The sequence below is a fragment of the Salvelinus namaycush genome, chromosome 24, assembly GCF_016432855.1.
Source record: "Salvelinus namaycush isolate Seneca chromosome 24, SaNama_1.0, whole genome shotgun sequence".
Lineage (NCBI taxonomy): Eukaryota > Metazoa > Chordata > Actinopteri > Salmoniformes > Salmonidae > Salvelinus > Salvelinus namaycush.
The window spans coordinates 23532859-23556028 of NC_052330.1; the positions used below are offsets into that span (position 1 = coordinate 23532859).

General features: G+C 43.6%; 1 protein-coding gene across 1 annotated transcript in view; it reads right to left on the reverse strand.

Moving 5' to 3' along the window:
* The window catches only part of LOC120019360 (MAM domain-containing glycosylphosphatidylinositol anchor protein 2-like), a 261309-nt gene that overhangs the window by 119701 nt on the left and 118438 nt on the right, over nt 1-23170 (reverse strand). Inside the window, exon 9 of the mRNA XM_038962652.1 lies at nt 15613-15906. Coding sequence (XP_038818580.1) covers nt 15613-15906 — 294 coding nt within the window. The remainder of the gene's footprint in view (nt 1-15612; nt 15907-23170) is intronic.

Below are 23170 nucleotides of genomic sequence, written 5' to 3' on the forward strand. Positions count from 1 at the left end.
AGCAACCTTGGGAAAATCCTCTGCATTATCATTAACAGCAGACTCGTACATTTCCTCAGTGAAAACAAAGTACTGAGCAAATGTCAAATTGGCTTTTTACCAAATTATCATACGACAGACCATGTATTCACCCTGCACACCCTAATTGACAAACAAACAAACCAAAACAAAGACAAAGTCTTATCATGCTTTGTTGATTTCAAAAAGCCTTTGACTCAATTTGGCATGAGGGTCTGCTATACAAATTGATAGAAAGTGGTGTTGGGGGAAAAACAAACAACATTATAAAATCCATGTACACAAACAACAAGTGCATGGTTAAAATAGGCAAAAAACACACACATTTCTTCCCACAAGGCTGTGGGGTGAGACAGGGATGCAGCTTACGCCCCACCCTCTTCAACATACACTGCTCAAAAAAATAAAGGGAACACTTAAACAACACAATGTAACTCCAAGTCAATCACACTTCTGTGAAATCAAACTGTCCACTTAGGAAGCAACACTGATTGACAATACATTTCACATGCTGTTGTGCAAATGGAATAGACAACAGGTGGAAATTATAGGCAATTAGCAAGACACCCCCAATAAAGGAGTGGTTCTGCAGGTGGTGACCACAGACCACTTCTCAGTTCCTATGCTTCCTGGCTGATGTTTTGGTCACTGTTGAATGCTGGCGGTGCTTTCACTCTAGTGGTAGCATGAGACGGAGTCTACAACCCACACAAGTGGCTCAGGTAGTGCAGCTCATCCAGGATGGCACATCAATGCGAGCTGTGGCAAGAAGGTTTGCTGTGTCTGTCAGCGTAGTGTCCAGAGCATGGAGGCGCTACCAGGAGACAGGCCAGTACATCAGGAGACGTGGAGGAGGCCGTAGGAGGGCAACAACCCAGCAGCAGGACCGCTACCTCCGCCTTTGTGCAAGGAGGAGCAGGAGGAGCACTGCCAGAGCCCTGCAAAATGACCTCCAGCAGGCCACAAATGTGCATGTGTCTGCTCAAACGGTCAGAAACAGACTCCATGAGGGTGGTATGAGGGCCCGACGTCCACAGGTGGGGGTTGTGCTTACAGCCCAACACCGTGCAGGACGTTTGGCATTTGCCAGAGAACACCAAGATTGGCAAATTCGCCACTGGCGCCCTGTGCTCTTCACAGATGAAAGCAGGTTCACACTGAGCACATGTGACAGACGTGACAGAGTCTGGAGACGCCGTGGAGAACGTTCTGCTGCCTGCAACATCCTCCAGCATGACCGGTTTGGCGGTGGGTCAGTCATGGTGTGGGGTGGCATTTCTTTGGGGGGCCGCACAGCCCTCCATGTGCTCGCCAGAGGTAGCCTGACTGCCATTAGGTACCGAGATGAGATCCTCAGACCCCTTGTGAGACCATATGCTGATGCGGTTGGCCCTGGGTTCCTCCTAATGCAAGACCATGCTAGACCTCATGTGGCTGGAGTGTGTCAGCAGTTCCTGCAAGAGGAAGGCATTGATGCTATGGCCTGACCCGCCCGTTCCCCAGACCTGAATCCAATTGAGCACATCTGGGACATCATGTCTCGCTCCATCCACCAACGCCACGTTGCACCACAGACTGTCCAGGAGTTGGCGGATGCTTTAGTCCAGGTCTGGGAGGAGATCCCTCAGGAGACCATCCGCCACCTCATCAGGAGCATGCCCAGGCGTTGTAGGGAGGTCATACAGGCACGTGGAGGCCACACACACTACTGAGCCTCATTTTGACTTGTTTTAAGGACATTACATCAAAGTTGGATCAGCCTGTAGTGTGGTTTTTCACTTTAATTTTGAGTGTGACTCCAAATCCAGACCTCCATGGGTTGATAAATTTGATTTCCATTGATCATTTTTGTGTGATTTTGTTGTCAGCACATTCAACTATGTAAAGAAAAAAGTATTTAATAAGAATATTTCATTCATTCAGATCTAGGATGTGTTATTTTAGTGTTCCCTTTATTTTTTTGAGCAGTGTATATATCATCGAGGGCACTAGAAAAGTCAGCAGCACCCGGCCTCACTCTACTAGAATCTGATGTCAAATGTCTACTGTTTGCTGATGATCTGGTGCTTCTGTCACCCACCAAGGAGGGCATACAGCAGCACCTAGATCTTCTGCCCAGATTCTGCCAGACCTGGGCCCTGACAGTAAATCTCAGTAAGACCAGAATAATGGTGTTCCAAAAAAGGTCCAGTCAACAGGACCACAAATACAAATTCCATGTAGACACGGTTGCCCTAGAGCACACAAAAAAACGATACATACCTTGGTCTAAACATCAGTGCCACAGGTAACTTCCACAAAGCTGTCAACGATATGAGAGACAAGGCAAGAAGGGTATTCTATGCCATCAAAAGGAACATAAAATTTGACATACCAATTAGGATCTAGCTAAAAATAGTTTTATGCAGAATTCTGCAAAAATATCCTACTTGTACAATGTAAAACACCAAATATTGCATGCAGAGCAGAATTAGGCCGATACCCGCTAATTATCAAAATCCAGAAAGGAGCCGTTAAATTCTACAACCACCTAAAAGGAAGCGATTCCCAAACCTTCCATAACAAAGCCATCACCTACAGAGACATGAACCTGGAGAAGAGTCCCCTAAGCAAGCTGGTCCTGGGGCTCTGTTCACAAACACAAACACACCCCACAGAGCCCCAGGACAGCAACACAATTAGACCCAACTGAATCATGAGAAAACAAAAAGATAATTACTTGACACATTGGAAAGAATAAAAAAATAAACAGAGCAAACTAGAATACTATTTGGCCCTAAACAGAGAGTACACAGTGGCAGAATACCTGACTACTGTGAATGACCAAAACTTAAGGAAAGCTTTGACTATGTACAGACTCAGTGAGCATAGCCTTGCTATTGAGAAAGGCAGCCACAAAATGAGATGGAAACTGACCTGCACTTCCTAACCTCCTGCCAAATGTATGACCATATTAGAGACACATATTTCCCCCAGATTACACAGATCCACGAAGAATTCGAAAACAAACCCAATTTTGATAAACTCTCATATCTACTGGGTGAAATACCACAGTGTGCCATCACAGCAGCAATATTTGTGACCTGTTGCCACAAGAAAAGGGCAACCAGTGAAGAACAAACACCATTGTAAATACAATCCATATTTATGTTTATTTATTTTCCCTTTTGTACTTTAATAACCATTTGCACATCATTACAACACTGTATATATACATAATACGACATTTGTATTGTCTTTATTATTTTGGAACTTCTGTCAGTGTAACGTTTACTGTTCATTTTTACTGTTTATTTCACTTTTGAATATTATCTATTTTACTTGTTTTGGCAATGTTACCATATGTTTCCCATGCCAATAAAGCCCTTTGAATTGAATTGCATTGAGAGAGAGAGAGAGGGAAAGAGAAATGGGGAGGGAGAGATGGGGAAGAAGAGTGGGAAAAGAGAGAGAGAGGGTCTGTAGAGCAGAAGTAAGGGGCCTGCATGGGAACTGAATACAGAACAGGAACACTGCTACAATCTAGCTGAATACAATGCATACTACTTACAGTATATAACATTGACCCCTTCCTCCCCCTTCTGACAAAATAAACAGTCACTTCTAATGGCTACTGTTGTTCAAGGCTTTTCATAGGGTTCAGTATCAACCTTTTGATGCCAGCTATGAGGTACTCTGACTGTAAAAAGGCCATGAAAATACACAGTAACAAGATGATTGATTTACCAATACTTAACTGCTGACTGGCTTCATTATAAACATTGCTTTGGAATGTTGGTGCTGATAAAACAATTGAGTGGTCCTTTTTGACAAGGTCTGAAATGAGGTAGGGATCAGTCAGGTTAAGATTAGGACTACCAGACATGTCTGTAGTCTGCGCACGCACGCACGCACGCACGCACGCACGCACGCACGCACACACGCACACACGCACACACGCACACACGCACACACGCACACACACACACACACACACACACACACACACACACACACACACACACACACACACACAACCCCTAACCCCTCTCCCACTTATAACATTTTGGTTCGATTAATGGTATCTTGGCAGAAAACAATATTCTTCAGTCAAAAAGGATCATTCAGTTGTTTCAGACCCTCATTTCAGACCTTTGTTAGTATGTCACTAACACCTGTCACACCACACAGGCCACCCTTAACCACCTTTACTGGTCACACACTTTTATACCAGTAGGTCTGTGCAGCTATAGCCTCAAGTGTGAATCCTAAATGGCACCCTATCCCTATATAGTGCACTACTTTTGATCAGGATGTGGTCAAAACTAGTGCACTGCAATGGAATAGGGTACCATTTGGGACGCAACCTCAGTCTACTTCCTGAATATTCCTTCTGTCACGCCCTGACCATAGAGAGCCCTTGGTTCTCTATGGTGTAGTAGGTCAGGGCGTGACTAGGGGGTGTTCTAGTTTATATATTTCTATGTTGGTGCTCTTGGTATGGTTCCCAATTAGAGGCAGCTGATGTTCGTTGTCTCTAATTGGGGAGGAAAAGTTTTACTTTTGGCTCTGAGTGAAGATGGGACCTTCAGGGCGGAGGGATATTTTTCACTGAGGGCCTATTTCATTCGTTTCTTATGATGTAACTGGGGCAACATTATATACAGAGACCTGTTTCCTATGTTAAATGAATGAAATAGGCCCTCAGTGAAAAATATCCCTCCGCCCTGAAGGTCCCATCTTCACGCCGAGCCAAAAGTAAAACTAGAAACAACAACATATGTAGCCAGGTAGCACATTTGGTTACTTGGAGTTTTGGGAACGTACGTTTTTTATTTCCCATTGGTTCAGGGAACGAAGCCATAAGTTTCCTGACCGTTAAATTTGAACGCTTTCTAAACGTTTTTGCCTATTCTGGGAATGTACATTTTTAGGCTATAGAGAGGTTCTGAGAACATTTTTCTATGGTTCCCTGAAATGTTTTATTAGCTGTCTGAGAACGGAATTTATAGGTTATTTCAAGGTAATTAAATAACATTCTGAGAACATGTTTCAATACGTCTTTTAATAACACTGCTAGCTTAGTTTGGGTTAACTGATGTTAACTTCTCTGGGATAGGTGGCAGTATTTTCACATCCGGATGAAAAGCAGTCTAAAGTAAACTGCCTGCTACTCAGGCCCAGAAGCTAAGATATGCATATTATTAGTAGATTTTGATAGAAAACACTCTGAAGTTTCTAAAACTGTTTGAATCAATTTGTCTGTGAGTATAACAGAACATATTTGGCATGCAAAACCCCGAGGACAAACCATTCTGATTTCTTTTTTTTGAGGTCACTCTCTTTTCAATGGGATTTCATTGGGAATCGAGATTTCTAAGGGACCTTCTTGCAGTTCCTATCGCTTCCACTGGATGTCAACAGTCTTTAGAAATTGGTTGAGGTTTTTCCTTTGAGAAATGAAGAAGTAACACTGTTCAGAACGAGGGTAGAGAGAAGTGTACTCTTTGTTAGAGGCGCGTGACCTGAAAGCTAGCTACACTTTGTTTTCCTCCGGTATTGAACACAGATCATCCCGTCATCATTATTTACGTAAAAAAATACCTAAAGTTGTATTACAAAAGTAGTTTGAAATGTTTGGACAAAGCTTACAGGTAACAGGTAAAAACTGTGTTTTTCTGGATCAAATGCGCCAAATAAATGGACATTTTGGATATATATATCGACGGAATTAATCGAACAAAAGGACAATTTGTGAAGTTTATGGGACATATTGGAGTGCCAACAGAAGAAGCTCGTCAAAGGTAAGGCATGAATTATATCTTTATTTCTGCGTTTTGTGTCGCGCCTGGAGGGTTGAAATATGATGGTCTGTGTTTGTTTGCTTGGGTGCTATCCCCAGATAATAGCATCGTTTGCTTTCGCCGTAAAGCATTTTTTAAATCTGACACGTTGGCTGGATTCACAACAAGTGTAGCTTTAATTTGGTATATTGAATGTGTGATTTCATCAAAGTTTAATTTTTATAGTAATTTATTTTTGAATTTGGCGCTCTGCATTTTCACTGGATGTTGGCCAGTTGGGACGCTAGCGTCCCACATATCCCAGAGAGGTTAAGCATTAAACTGTATGTCACGCCGAAGTCGGGTCCTCTCCTTGTTCGGGTGGCGCTCGGCGGTCGGCGTCGCCGGTCTTCTAGCCATCATCGATCCACTTTTCATTTTCCATGTGTTTCGTCTTGTTTTTCCTCACACCTGGTTTCAATTCTCTCAATCATTTGTTGTGTATTTAACCCTCTGTTCCCCCCATGTCTTTGTGTGGGATTGTTTATTGTAAGTGCTTGTGCACGTGTTGATTAGTGCGCGACGGGTTTTTGTACCCAAATGTCTTGTTATTTTTATGCCGTGGGTTTTGCTATTAAACTGCTCCGGCTATTACCAAGTTCTGCTCTCCTGCGTCTGACTTCCCTGCCACCGATTACACACCCCTTACACTGTAGGATTTTAATAGTCAGATCATTTTTTTCAGTTACTGGCACAGGCCATTTGAATGTATGGTATATTTCCATGGGTATGGCTCATGTTATAATAAGGAGGGATGATGATTCATTCAGAGGAGAATGGTACAATTTACCAACTTATTAGCTAGATGAGTTTGTGTTCCATGGTGAACATTATTCTTTAAAAAATTGCTTTCGAGATAGTTAATTGGGTTTTGTTTGAATATATGAAACCTTTTAAGTAACTGTATGCTGTTTTCAGTTTGTCGAGTCTGAGGAGGATAGCCATTTAACATCAAAGACGGAGGACATTTTCTATTTTTTCATGTCCTCTTAAAAGGGACAAAATAAATACAAAATCAGTAATATGGGCAAATTCTATTAGGATCGTTTCATCTTTGTTTTATCTGCATATTTTCCTGATGAGGAGAAGCAGCATGGCACACCTTCTCTTCTGCAAGCATAAGCAAGCCTGCCTAACAGATATTTTCATTAATGTGATTGATTGCGGAGGGTTGCTAAAAAGCTTCTGGACAGCCCTTTGAGTTAGTGCCCCCTTGTTATCTTGTTTTCTTTTATTCCAGATCTAATTGTGCTGCCCTAAGACAAACGATATGCAGAATAGTAGTCGTCTCACCGCTGCCGCCGCACGATGCAAAGGCAGACTGGGTCATTACGACCTGTTGCTGGTAGTGGGAGTGACTGATCTCCCCTGGTACCGAACTGTCTGTTCAAGCAGTTGGCATACAGTTCGGACACTCATCGGTACAACACAAGACACGCAGAGGTCTATTCACAGTCCCCGGGTCCAGAACAGAGGCTGGGAAAAGCACAGTATAAATTGAGCAATGGCTACATGGAACTCTCCACCACCCCAAGGAAAGCCAAGCTAGGAATTAAACCAGTTTAAAAAAACAGATAAAAGAACACCTTACTGCACAAAGGGGACTGTGAAGAGACACAGCCATTTTATATATATTGTATTGTAATTTGCACTGTACTATGTATTAGACATAGATATTGTGTGTATGTACTGATATGTAGGCTGTGTGTGACATTATAAAATGTATTTCAGTCCTTGACTAATAATGTTCCCTACTATGTATTATGTCATGTTTCATGTGGACCCCAGGAGTTAGCTGATGCTTCTGCAGTGGCCAATGGGGATCCTAATAAATACTAAATACCAAAGAATAGAGGGAAGAGGAGCTGCATCCATTAGAATGTATGATGGACTCTGATGCCTTTTATAAAATGGGATCCTATCGAACCACCTAGACAGAAGTCAGTCAATGTCTGTCAATTGTCCTGGTGTCCCACGGGGAGACATGTTTCTTTGTAGCCCTGCACTAACACACCTGCTTCAAAAAGTATCTCAATATACTGTGTAATAACCTTTGATATGCGCTGCCTGTCATCAGCGTTATAATAACAATCAATTCTGAGAGAAAGCTAACACTGTTTAGTCCTCAAAGCACATCAAAACTTCATACATTTTCCTCACAGAGCCCAGTCATTAATTACCTAACGCAGATGTGATGGCCATAACAAAATAATAAAAAAGAACAAAAAAAGAACTGTGGTTACTTGAGTTCCTTCTCCATTATAATTCCATTCTAGTCATTTTGTGATTGTTTGCTCCATAACTGTTCTATAACTGGTTCATACTGTACTGTAAAGTCCAAATACACACCTACTGTAGGGACAGGTTCCTGGATACAGATGAAGCCTGGTCTTGGACTATGAAGCCCTTTCAATGGAGAATCTCCTGTTTGTGATCATCTAGTTAGTGAGTATTTTATTGGCTTAGAGAGAATAAATATGGCAGTTTTGATTGGAACATTCAAGGGCTAAAGTAACTAACTAACTAACTGGGTCATGTGAGAAAACAATGGGGATTCCAGCCATGAAAGCTCTAAAGCAGCAATAACAATAGACCAATCTGAATGTATGGCACACAGACCCAGAATCAACCCTTTCCATAAGTTTCCCTTATTTCCTATAATCACTTGCCAGAGAAACTGGTTGCATTCACCCGGCTCCATGCATGGATTGCTTTAAATTCCCTCTTTCCCTCGTTCTTTTCTCTCCTGAAAAACATCCATGCCTGTGAATGAGTGACACCGCTTTGAATCCCTGTCTATGATTTTAAATATTCCATTCAAATGCACATAAATGAATTCAAAATAAGTACCAGCAGGAATAAATTAGCCTTCTTCTAATTAGGCGCTAAGCTATCTTTGAATGTCAGATCTTAAGGAGGAGGGTTTCAATGGAAGGCAGTACAGTACGGTACCGGAGCTGAGGGTCTGTTCTGAAACCTGCTGAGAGTGTGTGTGTATATGTGTATGTGTGTGTGAGTGTGTGTATGCGTATATAACCCACTCCTCAGCCTCCTCTCAGCTTCACACACACAGGCCCTAGTCATGGATCATGTTAGTGCCTTTGTATCCCTGTTAGCTGGTAGCTAGGCTATCCATCCCTCAGCTATAGCGCTGGTCATGCCCCTCTTTAAGAGGCTGAGAGGTGTGAAGGGGGTGTTGCCTCTATGTCTGAGAGACCTGACAGATATAGAGGATGGGACCAAAGGAGGCTGGTGGAATGATCTATAGGAGGACGGGCTCATTGTAATGTCTGGACTGAACATGTGGTTTCCATATGTTTGACGTGTTTGAAACCATTCCACCCATTCCACTCCAGGCATTACCATGAGCCCGTCCTCCCCAATTAAGGTGTTAACAACCTCCTGTGGATGGGACTCATGTTCCTTGCCTTCTAAGGAAAATTGGATAGGTGTGTTGAGAGGAAGAGAAGTGTGGAGTGGATAGAGAGAAAGTGCACCCGTAGAAAGAAAGGTGCTGGAACCTAAAAGGGTTACCGGCTGTACACATAGGAGTACTCTTCGAAGAACCATTTTTGGTACCCGATAGAACCCTTTTGGGTTCCATGTAGAACCCGTTCCACAGACGGTTCTACATGAAACCCAAAAGGGTTCTGGAGGAGAAAGAAATGCACACCTGTTTAGGCGAGGTGCTGGCTAGTGGAGTAGAACACCTGTTTAGGCGAGGTGCTGGCTAGTGGAGTAGAACACCTGTTTAGGCGAGGTGCTGGCTAGTGGAGTAGAACACCTGTTTAGGCGAGGTGCTGGCTAGTGGAGTAGAACACCTGTTTAGGCGAGGTGCTGGCTAGTGGAGTAGAAGACTTGAAAAACAACAGGAGAGCCGTAGAGTCTTGTATCTATGATCGTATGTTATCCAGTCATGTTTTTTACATGTTGTATTTATATCTGCCACACCCGGCCATGATTACAGACACCTGTGTAGGTCCTTTGACACTATATAAACTAGTGACCCGCATAGTTTGTCATTACTATAACGACGTACTCTAAGAGTCGGGAAGCAAGTTAAGGGAGTGAATATACTTAATAAATAAACTAACACAACAAGAACCACGAACAGTGCCCCAACATGACACAGATACAGAAACAACGACGACTGGGGAAGACACCAAAGGGAGTGACATATATAGAGCAGGTAATCAAGGAGGTGACGGAGTCCAGGTGAGTGTCATTATGCGCAGATGCGCGTAACGCTGGTGACAGGTGTGTGCCATAACGAGCAGCCTGGTGACCTAGAGGCCGGAGAGGGAGCACATGTGACAATTATAACCTGATGAAGACAGCTTGTCTGTCAAAACGTTGAGTTATTCAATTTTTGCATCTGAGCTCCAAGAGCGTGCAGCTCTCCTTTTCTTACACAAAGGTTTCCACCTGGAACCAAAAAGGGTTTTCCTATCGGGACAGCCGATAACCCTTTTGGAAGCTTTTTTTCTATCAGTGTGGGAAAGATTAGATCCATTGAGGCTGCTGTTCTGTTACACACATGCTGTAGGTGAGCACAAGCAAATAGACATTGAGTGTGGTCTTGTTTGAATGAGGCAAAGAGATAGACCTGCCACATAAACAATCACAGGTATATCATTCAAATCAAAATCAAATCAAATTGTATTAGTCACATGATCCGAGTACAACAGGTGTAGACCTTACAGTGAAATGCTTACTTACGAGCCCCTAACCAACAATGCAGTTTAAAAAAAATACAAATAAGAAATAAAAGTTACAAGTAATTAAAGAGCAGCAGTAAAATAATAATAGCGAGACTATATACTATATACAGGGGGGTACCGGTACAGTGTCAATGTGCGGGGGCACTGGTTAGTTGAGGTAATATGTACATGTAGTTAGAGTTATTAAAGTGACTATGCATAGATGATAACAGAGAGGAGCAGCGGCATAGAAGGGGGGGGCAATGCAAATAGTCTGTATTCTTATGGCTTGGGGGTGGAAGCTGTTTAGAAGCCTCTTGGACCTACACTTGGAGCTCCGGTACTGCTTGCCGTGTGGTAGCAGAGAGAACAGTCTATGACTAGGCTGGCTGGAGTCTTTGACCATTTTTAGGGCCTTCCTCTGACACCGCCTGGTATAGAGGTCCTGGATGTCAGCCCATTCAAACACAGCATACACTACTGTTAAAAAGTTTGGTGACACTTAGAAATGTGCTTGTTTTTTAAAGAAAAGCATATTTTTTGTCCATTAAAATGACATCAAATTGACCAGAAATACAGTATAGACACTGTTATTAATGTTGTAAATGACTATTGAAGCTGGAAATTGCGGATATTTTATGGAATATCTACATAGGAGTACAGAGGTCCATTATCAGCAACCATCACTCCTGTGTTCCAATGGCACGTTGTGTTAGCTAATCCAAGTTTATCATTTTGAGTTTGAGTTTGAGTTTGAGTTTATTTTTACAGGGACAGTGCACATTAATCAACGTTTCAGTAAAAGTGCCGGTTTTAGCCAGCCGGCTAATTTTCAACCGCAGTCCCTGGGCAGGTTATTAAAAACAATTACAATATAGACAATAGCAACATAGAACAAGACATAGCATACAGACATAGCAACATAGGACAAGCAAGACGTAGCATACAGACAGAGCAACATAGAACAAAAAGCAGCAAGACAAAATTCATAAAAGCAACAAAGTGTTTCCACACCTCACAAGTTACAGACAACAGACATGGAAAGCGGCAACACACAGCTAGGGACCATGTTCACAAATCTGATTGACCTTTAGCCATGTCTTCAAGCATTTTGTGAAAGTGTGATATGTGGTGCAGTTATGTGTGTCTGATGGCAGTGTATTCCAGACATGGGAAGCTCTCACAGAAAAAGCGGATTTACTAAAGGTGCTTTTCCTTAGGGGAACTACACAGTCACCTCTCATGGCAGACCTTGTGGATCTGCTGCCATATGTTTGGGTTTTCTGTTTAACAAAAATACTGAGTGGAGGGGGAGCCAAGCCATTTAGGATCTTGAATACAAGACATGCATCGGTGTATTGCACAAGATTTTCCCAACTCAGGAGCTCATGCTTTCTGAGGATGTGACAGTGATGATGGCTATTGGGCTTCCTATCAAGCACTTTGAGAGCCTGTTTGTAGACAGACTGAATAGGTTTTAATGTTGTACAGCAAGCTTGGGCCCAACTAGTCAAGCAGTATGTTAAGTGGGGGAGTATCATAGATTTGAAGTACAGTTTTGCTACCTCTGTAGTCAAACAATTTCGTATAAATCGGAAATTAGCTAGGTTGAATTTGGTTATTTGAATTACCTTTTTCACATGCTTTTTAAAAGAGAGGTTGGAATCAAGTATGATGCCAAGGTACTTAAAATCAGATACCACCTGTAGCTTCTCCCCTGACACATAGACATCTGGCTCAGTAGCATCTGTTGCCCTCTTTGTGAAGAACATGCAAACAGTTTTTTTCACATTGAGATGCAAACACGAGTCACTGAGCCACTTTGTGACCTGGACCATTACAGTAGTGAGTTCTTGTGCAGCTTGTTGTTTGCTCTTTGCATGCACATATATCACTGTATCATCTGCATACATTTGAACTTCAGACCCAGTACAGACAGAAGGCAGATCATTAATGTACAGGCTGAACAGGAGGGGCCCCAGTATTGACCCTTGGGGCACACCCACATCATAGCTAAGAGTGGGCGACAGCTCATTGCTCACTCTGACACACTGAGTTCTGCCTTCAAGGTATGATTTCATCCATCTCAAGGCATCGGGGGAAAAGTTGAACTTGGACAATTTTGTGATGAGAATCTCATGGTTAACAGTATCAAAAGCCTTCCTTAGGTCCAGAAACACAGCCCCAACAACACCCCCTTTGTCCATCTTGGACTTCACATTTTCCAGAAGAAAGCAGTTGGCCGTTTCTGTGGAGTGTTTCGCTCTGAAGCCAAACTGCATGGAGTGTAATGTGAAGGGGCTGTTGTTGAGGTGGGCAATCAGTTGTTCTGCTACACACTTTTCAACAACCTTTGACACCACAGGTAGTATACTAATGGGCCTGTAGTTACTCACGTCAGCAGGGTCGCCTGATTTAAAGATGGCCGTTATTATGGCCGACTTCCATACCCTTGGAAACACCCCGAGACCAATAGATGTGTTGGTGACCTTAGTAATGGGGCCAATGAGTGACTCTTTGTAGTTTTTAAGAAAGGTAGAGTCCATCCCAAACACATCTTTGGCTTTAGAGTTCTTTAGTGAGCTGATCACCTTGTCCACCTTTGACTCAGAAACCTCCCTTATGATGAAGACAGGTTGAGCATCATTTACTAGCACTGAGCCCAAGAAACCAGTGGAGGGGTTCTGTGTCAGTACCCTGACAGAGTCAATAAAGTAGGAATTGAAGGCTATTGCTATTTCGACTGCATCCTGTGTTAGATTGTTATTCACCATGATTTCTAGTCTTTTTGCAGTGTTACTATGGTCTTTCCCTGTTAACTTTTTTAGATTCTCCCAGATCAGTTTAGAATTTCCCTTTGCTTCACCAATTATGTTAATAAAAAAGTTTGCCTTGGCCTGTCTGATTTCTTTCATCACCTTATTTCTCAACATGGTAAACCTACGTCTGTCATGCTCTAATTTGGATCTTAGGGCTATTTTTAGATAATAATCTCGTTCTTTCATCAATTTCCAGATTTCTCCATTTAGCCAAGGAAGAGTGCTCTTTTGGCCAGGTTTGGATTTGATTTTCTTTAGGAAACCATTTAATGTAGTCTGGATTGTGGATAGAAAAACTTGACTATCAGCTTCCACGTCTGCATAGGACAAGAGATCATTCCAGTTAATTCCCTTAATTGCGTTTTCAAAATAGCTTAATTCACTCTTAGGTATTCTTAGTTGATCAGGCTTTCTAACAGTAGAGAGGTTAAACCTGCTCTTAGACAGCTTTCTGGCTATAAGTGTCAGATTATGATCAGATAGCCCAGTAACCATATTGAATGATTTAGTCACTCTCTCTGGTTTATTACTGAACACCAAATCAATCTGTGTTTTAGAGCAACAAGTCACCCTGGTTGGCCCTTTAACTAGCTGTGTAAGGTCAAAGGTATTAGTGATCCGTTTGAGGGTTTTCCTACAACACTTGTCTTCATAATTAATGTTAAAATCTCCCATTAAGATGACCTCTTTCCCAAAATCACATTCCCTAAGCATGTTATTAAACTGATCAAAAAACACACTTTTGGTGGAAGGTGGCCTATACATTCCAATGAGGGTAAAAGACATTTGGGGAGACAGTGTAATGTTCAGGCCAATACATTCTAGTTCATTATCACATGACCACTCAATTTGTTTACATCGGATATGTTCTTTAATGTAAATCATCACACCCCCTCCTCTTCCTTCAGTCCTGTCTCTCCTGAAAACATTGTAGCCAGGCACAATCAAAGCAGCAGATGGAGAGTTTTTATGGAGCCATGTCTCTGAGAGGCAGAGAAAGTCAAGGTTGGAGTCTGTGAGTAGATGTTGAATTTGATCACTTTTTGGAATGACACTACGAATGTTCAAGTGCCCCCCTAGTAGTCCCTTGGGCTTAGCTCGTGGGTCCCAGATGACTCGAGAGTGATTGACACATTGAAAAAAGTTAAATTTTCTGTGTTTTCTGACGGCTGGGTTTAGGCCGTTTTGTTTCGTTTTGTTTCGTTTTGATTAGGGGCAGTTCGGTAGCGCAATTAACAATCCCTCCCGCCTGCACTGGATGCGGGGAACTAATTAAAACAGCTTGCGTACCAGAAGCAGAGTCAGGGATCGCATATAGCGACTTTGGTATGTTTGAAGAGTCAAAATCTATCCTGGAGCCGGGTGAGTCGAGAGAAACCATAGGACCATAGCACTCACCCACTTCCACAGCGGCGACGATCAGTGGACGAGGCCATCCACCGCTTTCCACTCCGGTGCGTATCGCTGGCTCGGTGATGTTGGGCCCAGGATTGAGTTGCACATCCCCGGAGAGCAGGAGGGTAGTGAACAGGTAGTTTAACAGTTTCCGATAAATGTTGGACTTGTGTTTGTTGCGCCTAAGCGGTTCAGTAGAATAAGGAGCGAGGTAGACTTGGCCATTATTCAGAACTTTATGGTATGCTGTGTACTGTCCGCTCCCGTGGAACGGTGAACCAATGTGTTTGGTGTTAATATTCTCCGGTAGTAGACTGATTGTGTCATCCCAGCAAGGACGCACTGAGATTATCAGTAGAGCAGCTACATAACTGACAATCATGGCAGAGTACTGGAGATAAAACACATAATTGCGCTTTAACTCTTTGCATGAGTTACTTAGCTGGGGTCGGCGTACACCTGATGGTTTAGATAAAATTACAGCATTCGAATGAGAAGCGGCACCTGCCGCACCACCCTGTCTTCCGTCCGCCATTTTCATTTCCGTCTTCCCATGAAGCCTTTTAAAAGGCTAATTCCATTCCATAAAAAAATCTGCAGTTTCCAGCTGCAATAGTCATTTACAATGTCTACACAGTATTTCTGATCAATTTGATGTTATTTTAATGGACAAAAAATTTGCTTTTCTTTCAAAAACAAGGACATTTCTAAGTGATCCCAAACTTTTGAACAGTAGTGTACGAACAAACAAATATACAGAAAAGACACAAGCACCCCTAAACTAACACACACAGGCATGCTCCACACAACTCCACCCACACAAACCCCACCCCACACTCAAACCAACCCTCTACTCACATTGTACGATGAGCTCCACCACAGCTTCCCTGGGCTTCACATTAAACCCATTGAACTGGCTGGTCTGGCAGCGGTAGGAGCCGGTCATCTCTCTGGACACGTTGACAATCCGCAGCACCCCGTCGTAGCTCTCCACCTGCAGGCTCCCATCCGGCATGGGCACCTCTTTATCGGCCCGAGACCACAGGATAATGGGCTTGGGCTTCCCTGAAACCAGACACTCGAGCTCCACCGTGTCACCCTCCCGGACCACCAGGGGGCTCTTACCCCGCGGCACTGTCAGGTTGGGAGGAACTAAGAAAGAGAAAAACAGAGGAGGGACTGATATGGGGCTCTAGAAAGTCGGCTGGCGGGGTAAGGGGGAATGGTCGACGGAGGGAGAGGTGGAGGGATGGGGAAGCGAATGAGCATCCATGTTGCGATGGATTTGATGGAGTTTGAGTTGATTGCAGCTCCGTTGAGTATTTGGTCACATACACACAATGATAGTATGAGTTGAGTTGAGTATCAGCAAGATACGCTGCTGGTATAGAGAACCATGCCACGGAGAAAGTTGGAGTGATGGCTGTTAGCTTGGATCAAAGTAGCTAGAGAATAGTATGAAAAGTCACCAAGCATGGTAACCAACAGGGAAAGGGTTAAATGTAAGTTAGTGTTGTCACAATACCAGAATTCTGACTTCGATACCGATACCAGGTTAGTATCACAATACTTGATACCAACACGATACTCGATAACAAAACGATACCAAAACGATACCACGGCAAAAAAAGAAGGAAGATTTTTTTACATCAACATTTTTCAGACAGCCATGTATGCATTATTGAATCAATTATACAATCAATTTGACTTAATAGTTTATTGGAATGGTAAATCTCTATTGATAAATTGGGTAAATCAAGATGCAGTCCAGACTCCCAGTGCAGGCTAAGTGGGGAGCTAACATGATGCAGTCCAGACTCCCAGCGCAGGCTAAGTCGGGAGCTAACATGATGCAGTCCAGACTTCCAGCGCAGGCTAAGTCGGGAGCTAACAAGATGCAGCCCAGACTCCCAGCGCAGGCTAAGTGGGGAGCTAACATGATGCAGTCCAGACTCCCAGCGCAGGCTAAGTCGGGAGCTAACAAGATGCAGCCCAGACTCCCAGCGCAGGCTAAGTGGGGAGCTAACAAGATGCAGCCTAGACTCCCAGCGCAGGCTAAGTGGGGAGCTAACATGATGCAGCCCAGACTCCCAGCGCAGGATAAGTGGGGAGCTAACATGATGCAGCCCAGACTCCCAGCGCAGGCTAAGTGGGGAGCTAACATGATGCAGCCCAGACTCCCAGCGCAGGATAAGTGGGGAGCTAACATGATACAGCCCAGACTCCCAGCGCAGGATAAGTGGGGAGCTAACATGATGCAGCCCAGACTCCCAGCGCAGGCTAAGTGGGGATCTAACATGATGCTGCCCAGACTCCCAGCGGAGGCTAAGTGGGGAGCTAACATGATGCAGCCCAGACTCCCAGCGCAGGCTAAGTGGTGAGCTAACATGATGCTGCCCAGACTCCCAGCGCAGGCTAAGTGGGGAGCTAACATGATGCAGCCCAGACTACCAGCGCAGGCTAAGTGGGGAGTTAACATGATGCAGTCCAGACTCCCAGCGCAGGCTAAGTGGGGAGCTAACATGATGCAGTCCAGACTCCCAGCGCAGGCTAAGTGGGGAGCTAACAAGATGCAGTCCAGACTTCCAGCGCAGGCTAAGTCGGGAGCTAACAAGATGCTGCCCAGACTCCCAGCGGAGGCTAAGTGGGGAGCTAACATGATGCTGCCCAGACTCCCAGCGAAGGCTAAGTGGGGATCTAACATGATGCTGCCCAGACTCCCAGCGCAGGATAAGTGGGGATCTAACATGATGCTGCCCAGACTCCCAGCGCAGGCTAAGTGGGGATCTAACATGATGCTGCCCAGACTCCCAGCGAAGGCTAAGTGGGGAGCTAACATGATGCTGCCCAGACTCCCAGCGAAGGCTAAGTGGGGATCTAACATGATGCTGCCCAGACTCCCAGCGAAGGCTAAGTCGGGAGCTAACATGATGCAGCCCAGACTCCCAGCGCAGGCTAAGTGGGGAGCTAACATGATGCAGTCCAGACTCCCAGCGCAGGCTAAGTGGTGAGCTAACAAGATGCAGCCCAGACTTCCAGCGCAGGCTAAGTGGGGATCTAACATGATGCTGCCCAGACTCCCAGCGGAGGCTAAGTGGGGAGCTAACATGATGCAGCCCAGACTCCCAGCGCAGGCTAAGTGGTGAGCTAACATGATGCAGTCCAGACTACCAGCGCATGCTAAGTGGTGAGCTAACATGATGCTGCCCAGACTCCCAGCGCAGGCTAAGTGGTGAGCTAACATGATGCTGCCCAGACTCCCAGCGCAGGCTAAGTGGGGAGCTAACAAGATGCAGTCCAGACTCCCAGCGCAGGATAAGTGGGGAGCTAACATGTCGCTGCGCTGATAGACAGGTTTGATCCGTCAGAAACATTTGACAAAAATCCCCAAAATAACACAAATTGTAATACCTAACTGTTTTAGTATCGAAAAACTACAGCAGTTTCGGTATACCGTGCAACACTAATGTAAATAGGCAATGGAAAAACAATGAAGAGCTGAAAGGAATAAATATTTATTACAATAAAATAAAACTTAAAGGTAGAGTCAGCGATATTAAGTAGATGCACAAAGTAAAAAGCATAGTAGGTCAATTTCAAACATCAACTAAGAGTGTTGGAGTGCGACGCTAAACTTCTTCGCTGTTTTGGTCTCGTGGCTACCACGTTGTAAGAATGTGAAGCGTAACCCAGGCACATGCGCAGATACTGTGTGTGACTGAAGAAATGTGGCTTGGCCCCTAAAACCCTCACAAACTTTTACAGATGCACAATTGAGAGCATCTTGTCGGGCTGTATCACTGCCTGATATGGCAACTGCACCGCCCGCAACCGCAGGCCTCTCCAGAGGGTGGTGTGGTCTGCCCAACGCATCACCGGGGGCCAACTACCTGCCCTCCAGGACACCTACAGCACCCGATGTCACAGGAAGGCCGAAAAGATCATCAAGGACATCAACCACCCGAGCCACAGCTGTTCACCCCGCTATCATCAAGAAGGTGAGGTCAGTACAGGTGTATCAACGCTGGGACCGAGACACTGAAATACAGCTTCTATCTCAAGGCCATCAGACTGATAAATAGCCATCACTAGAAGGCTTCCAAACGGTTACGCAACCCTGAACCTTAGAGGCTGCTGCCCTATATACATAGACTTGGAATCACTAGCCACTTTAATAATCGAACACTAGTCACTTTAATAATGTTTACATACTGCTTTACTCATGTCATAATATACTGTATTCTATTCTAATATATATTAGTCAATGCTATACCGACATTGATCGATCTAATATTTATATACATTACCGGTCAAAAGTTTGGACACACCTACTCATTCAACTGTTTTTCTTTATTTGTACTATTTTCTACATTGTAGAATAATTGTGAAGAAATCAAAACTATGAAATAACATGTATGGAATCATGTAGTAACAAAAAAAGTGTTAAACAAATCAAAATTGATTTTATATTTGAGATTCTTCAAAGTAGCCACCCTTTGCCTTGATGACATCTTTGCATACTCTTGGCATTCTCACAACCAGCTTCATGAGGTAGTCACCTGGAATGCAATTCAATTCACACGTGTGCCTTGTTAAAAGTTAATTTATGAAATTTCTTTCCTTCTTTATGCATTTGTGCCAATCAGTTGTGTTGTGACAAGGAAGGGGCAGAAGATAGCAATATTTGGTAAAAGATAAAGTCCATATTATGGAAAGAGCAGCTCAAATAACCAAACACAAACGATAGTCCATGATTACTTTAAGACATGAAGGTCAGTCAATCTGGAAAATTTCAAGAACTTTGAAAGTTTCTTCAAGTGCATTCACAAAAAATCTGAAGTGCTATGATGAAACTGGCTCTCATGAGGACCGCCACAGGAAAGGAAGAACCAGAGTTATCTCTGCTTCAGAGGATAAGTTCATTAGAGTTAACTGCACCTCAGTTTGCAGCCCAAATATATGCTTCACATAGTTCAAGTAACAGACACATCTCAACATCAACTCTTCAGAGGAGACTGTGTGAATCTGGCCTTCATGGTTGAATTGCTGCAAAGAAACCACTACTAAAGGACACCAATAAGAAGAATAGACTTGCTTGGGCCAAGAAACACAAGCAATGGACATTAGACCGGTGAAATTCTGTCCTTTGAGAAATTTGAGATTTTTGTTTCCAACCACCGTGTCTTTGTGAGACGAAGAGTAGGTGAATGGATGATCTCCGTTTCTGTGGTTCCCACTGTGAAGCATGGAGGAGGAGGTGTGATGGCGTGGGGGTGCTTTGCTGGTGACACTGTCTGTGATTTATTTAGAATTCAAGGCTTAATCAGTATGGTTACCACAGCATTCTACAGCGATATGCCATCCAACTGGTTTGCGCTTAGTGGCAGTATCATTTGTTTTTCAACAGGACAATGACCCAACACACCTCCGGGCTGTGTAAGGGCTATTTGACCAAGAAGAAGAGTGATGGATTGCTGCATCAGATGACCTGGCCTTCACAATCACCCAACCTCAACACAATTGAGATGGATTGGGATGAGTTGGACCGCTGAGTGAAGGAAAAGCAACCAAAAAGCGGTACTGTTTCCTGGGCCGTCTTTCTTCCATTTAAAGGGGTATCAACCAGATTCCTTTTCCAATGGCTTCCTCGGGCTGTGACCAGGCTTTAGACATAGTTTCAGGCTTTTATTTTGAAAAATGAACGAGATTTTTCAAAACTAGCCAGGTGTCCTCCGAATAGTTCCTGCGCGCGCGATAGGAGCTCTCCATTTTCCGTTTGTCTCTTAAAGAATAGGTTATGGTCCGGTTGAAATATTATCGATTATGTTTGTTAAAAACAACCTGAGGATTGATTATAAAAAACATTTGACATGTTTCTACGACCATTACGGATACCTTTTGGAATTTTCGTCGAATGGAACACGGCTTTGGTTTTCTCAACATAATGCGCAACCCAAATAGCGTTTTTTTTGTGATAAAAGTAATATTTATCGAACAAAAAGAACATTTGTTGTGTAACTGGGATTCTCGTGAGTGGAAACATCCGAAGATTATCAAAGGTAAGCGATTAATTTTATTGCTTTTCTGACTTTCGTGACAATGCTAATTTGGGGCTAGCTGTTGTAGCATTGAAAGCTACACTCACAAAAGCTTGGATTTCTTTCGCTGTAAAATATATTTTCAAAATCTGACACGATAGGTGGATTAACAACAAGCTAAGCTGTGTTTTGGTATATTTCACTTGTGATTGCATGATTATAAATATTTTTAGTAATATTTTTGCATTTGGCGCCCTGCAATTCTAGCGGTGGTTTAGGAAAGTGATCCCGTAAAAGGGATCCGTAGCGCAGAGAAGTTAAAGGAGTCAAGGTCTTTGTCCTCTATTCGGGCTAGGCCACTTAGTTCCAGTGAAGGGAAATCTTAACACTACAGCATACAATTACATTCTAGATGATTCTGTGCATCCAACTTTGTGGCAACAGTTTGGAGAAGGCCCTTTCCTGTTTCATCATGACAATGCCCCCGTGCGAGGTCCATACAGAATTGTGGAAGAACTTGATTGGCCTGAACAGAGCCCTGACCTCATCACCATTGAACTCCTTTGGGACTAATTGGAACGCCGATGGCCTAATTGCCCAACTTCAGTGCCCGACCTCACTAATGCTCTTGTGGCTGAATGGAAGCAAGTCCCTACAGCCATGTTCCAACATCTCGTGGAAAGCCTTTCCAGAAGAGTCGAGGCTGTTATAACACCAAAGGTTGGACCAACTCCATATTAATGCCCATGATTTTGGAATGAGGTGTTTGACGAGCAGGTGTCCACATACATTTTGTCATGTAGTGTATGTAGTTGGACGGGAAGTTGGAGAGGCCAGTAGTGAATGGACAATAAATAATGAAACAGTGGCAGGGTGCACAGTAAAAGCATACATTACTATCGAGAGGCCTTCATTGATTCCCCTGTGTGTGTGTGTGTGTGTGTGTGTGTGTGTGTGTGTGTGTGTGTGTGTGTGTGTGTGTGTGTGTGTGTGTGTGTGTGTGTGTGTGTGTGTGTGTGTGTGTGTGCTTTCTTGCGTGCGAGCGGTGTGTGTGCTTGTGTGAGTTTGTGTGTGCGCTTGCGTGTGGTGTGTGTGTGTGTGTGTGTGTGTGTGTGTGTGTGTGTGTGTGTGTGTGTGTGTGTGTGTGTGTGTGTGTGTGTGTGTGTGTGTGTGTGTGTGTGTGTGTGTGTGTGTGTGTGTGTGTGGGCTGAGGATAAAATATATCGTCACAAGCAGATTGGATTAAAAACCAGCCACTCATCGGGGTAATGTAGTGGGCTGGACACAGTAAACTTGTTTAATGAGCAAACCTGGCTATAAAATCAGTGTGTGTGTGTACGTGTGTGTGTATGTGTCTAAACCCAGAGACAGATTTGGAGCTCTGTTGCAAATAAACAATGCAATCACTGCAAACCAGTCATGAAATCACCCTAAAACAAACCCCAGTGAAAAAGACATTATAGCAAAGCTCAAGCTACTGACTTTAATTCAAACATCAATGGACTCAAATGATGTTGAAACTCATCCCAGTCATCTAAAGCAATAACGAAAAACCACATCCAATACGTCTATATGATGATGGTGATGAAATAACAGGCAATCTGACCAAGAAAAAATGAAATCACTTTCCATCTGACTCCTAATACAAGGATTGTCTGTGTTTCACTATGTTGCTTCGACAGAACAGTAGTGAATGGTACAATGAATACGGCCCTTAACTAGTACAATAAGCAACAGCGAGATGGTCACTAGGTACATTACTGCAACAGTGAGATAGATGGTCACTAGGTACATTACTGCAACAGTGAGATAGATGGTCACTAGGTACATTACTGCAACAGTGAGATAGATGGTCACTAGGTACATTACTGCAACAGTGAGATAGATGGTCACTAGGTACATTACTGCAACAGTGAGATAGATGGTCACTAGGTACATTACTGCAACAGTGAGATAGATGGTCACTAGGTACATTACTGCAACAGTGAGATAGATGGTCACTAGGTACATTACTAAAACAGTGAGATAGATGGTCACTAGGTACATTACTGCAACAGTGAGATAGATGGTCACTAGGTACATTACTGCAACAGTGAGATAGATGGTCACTAGGTACATTACTGCAACAGTGAGATAGATGGTCACTTTTACATTACTGCAACAGTGAGATAGATGGTCACTTGGTACATTACTGCAACAGTTAGATAGATGGTCACTAGGTACATTACAGCAACAGTGAGATAGATGGTCACTAGGTACATTACTAAAACAGTGAGATAGATGGTCACTTTGTACATTACTAAAACAGTGAGATAGATGGTCACTAGGTACATTACTGCAACAGTGAGATAGATGGTCACTTTGTACATTACTACAAC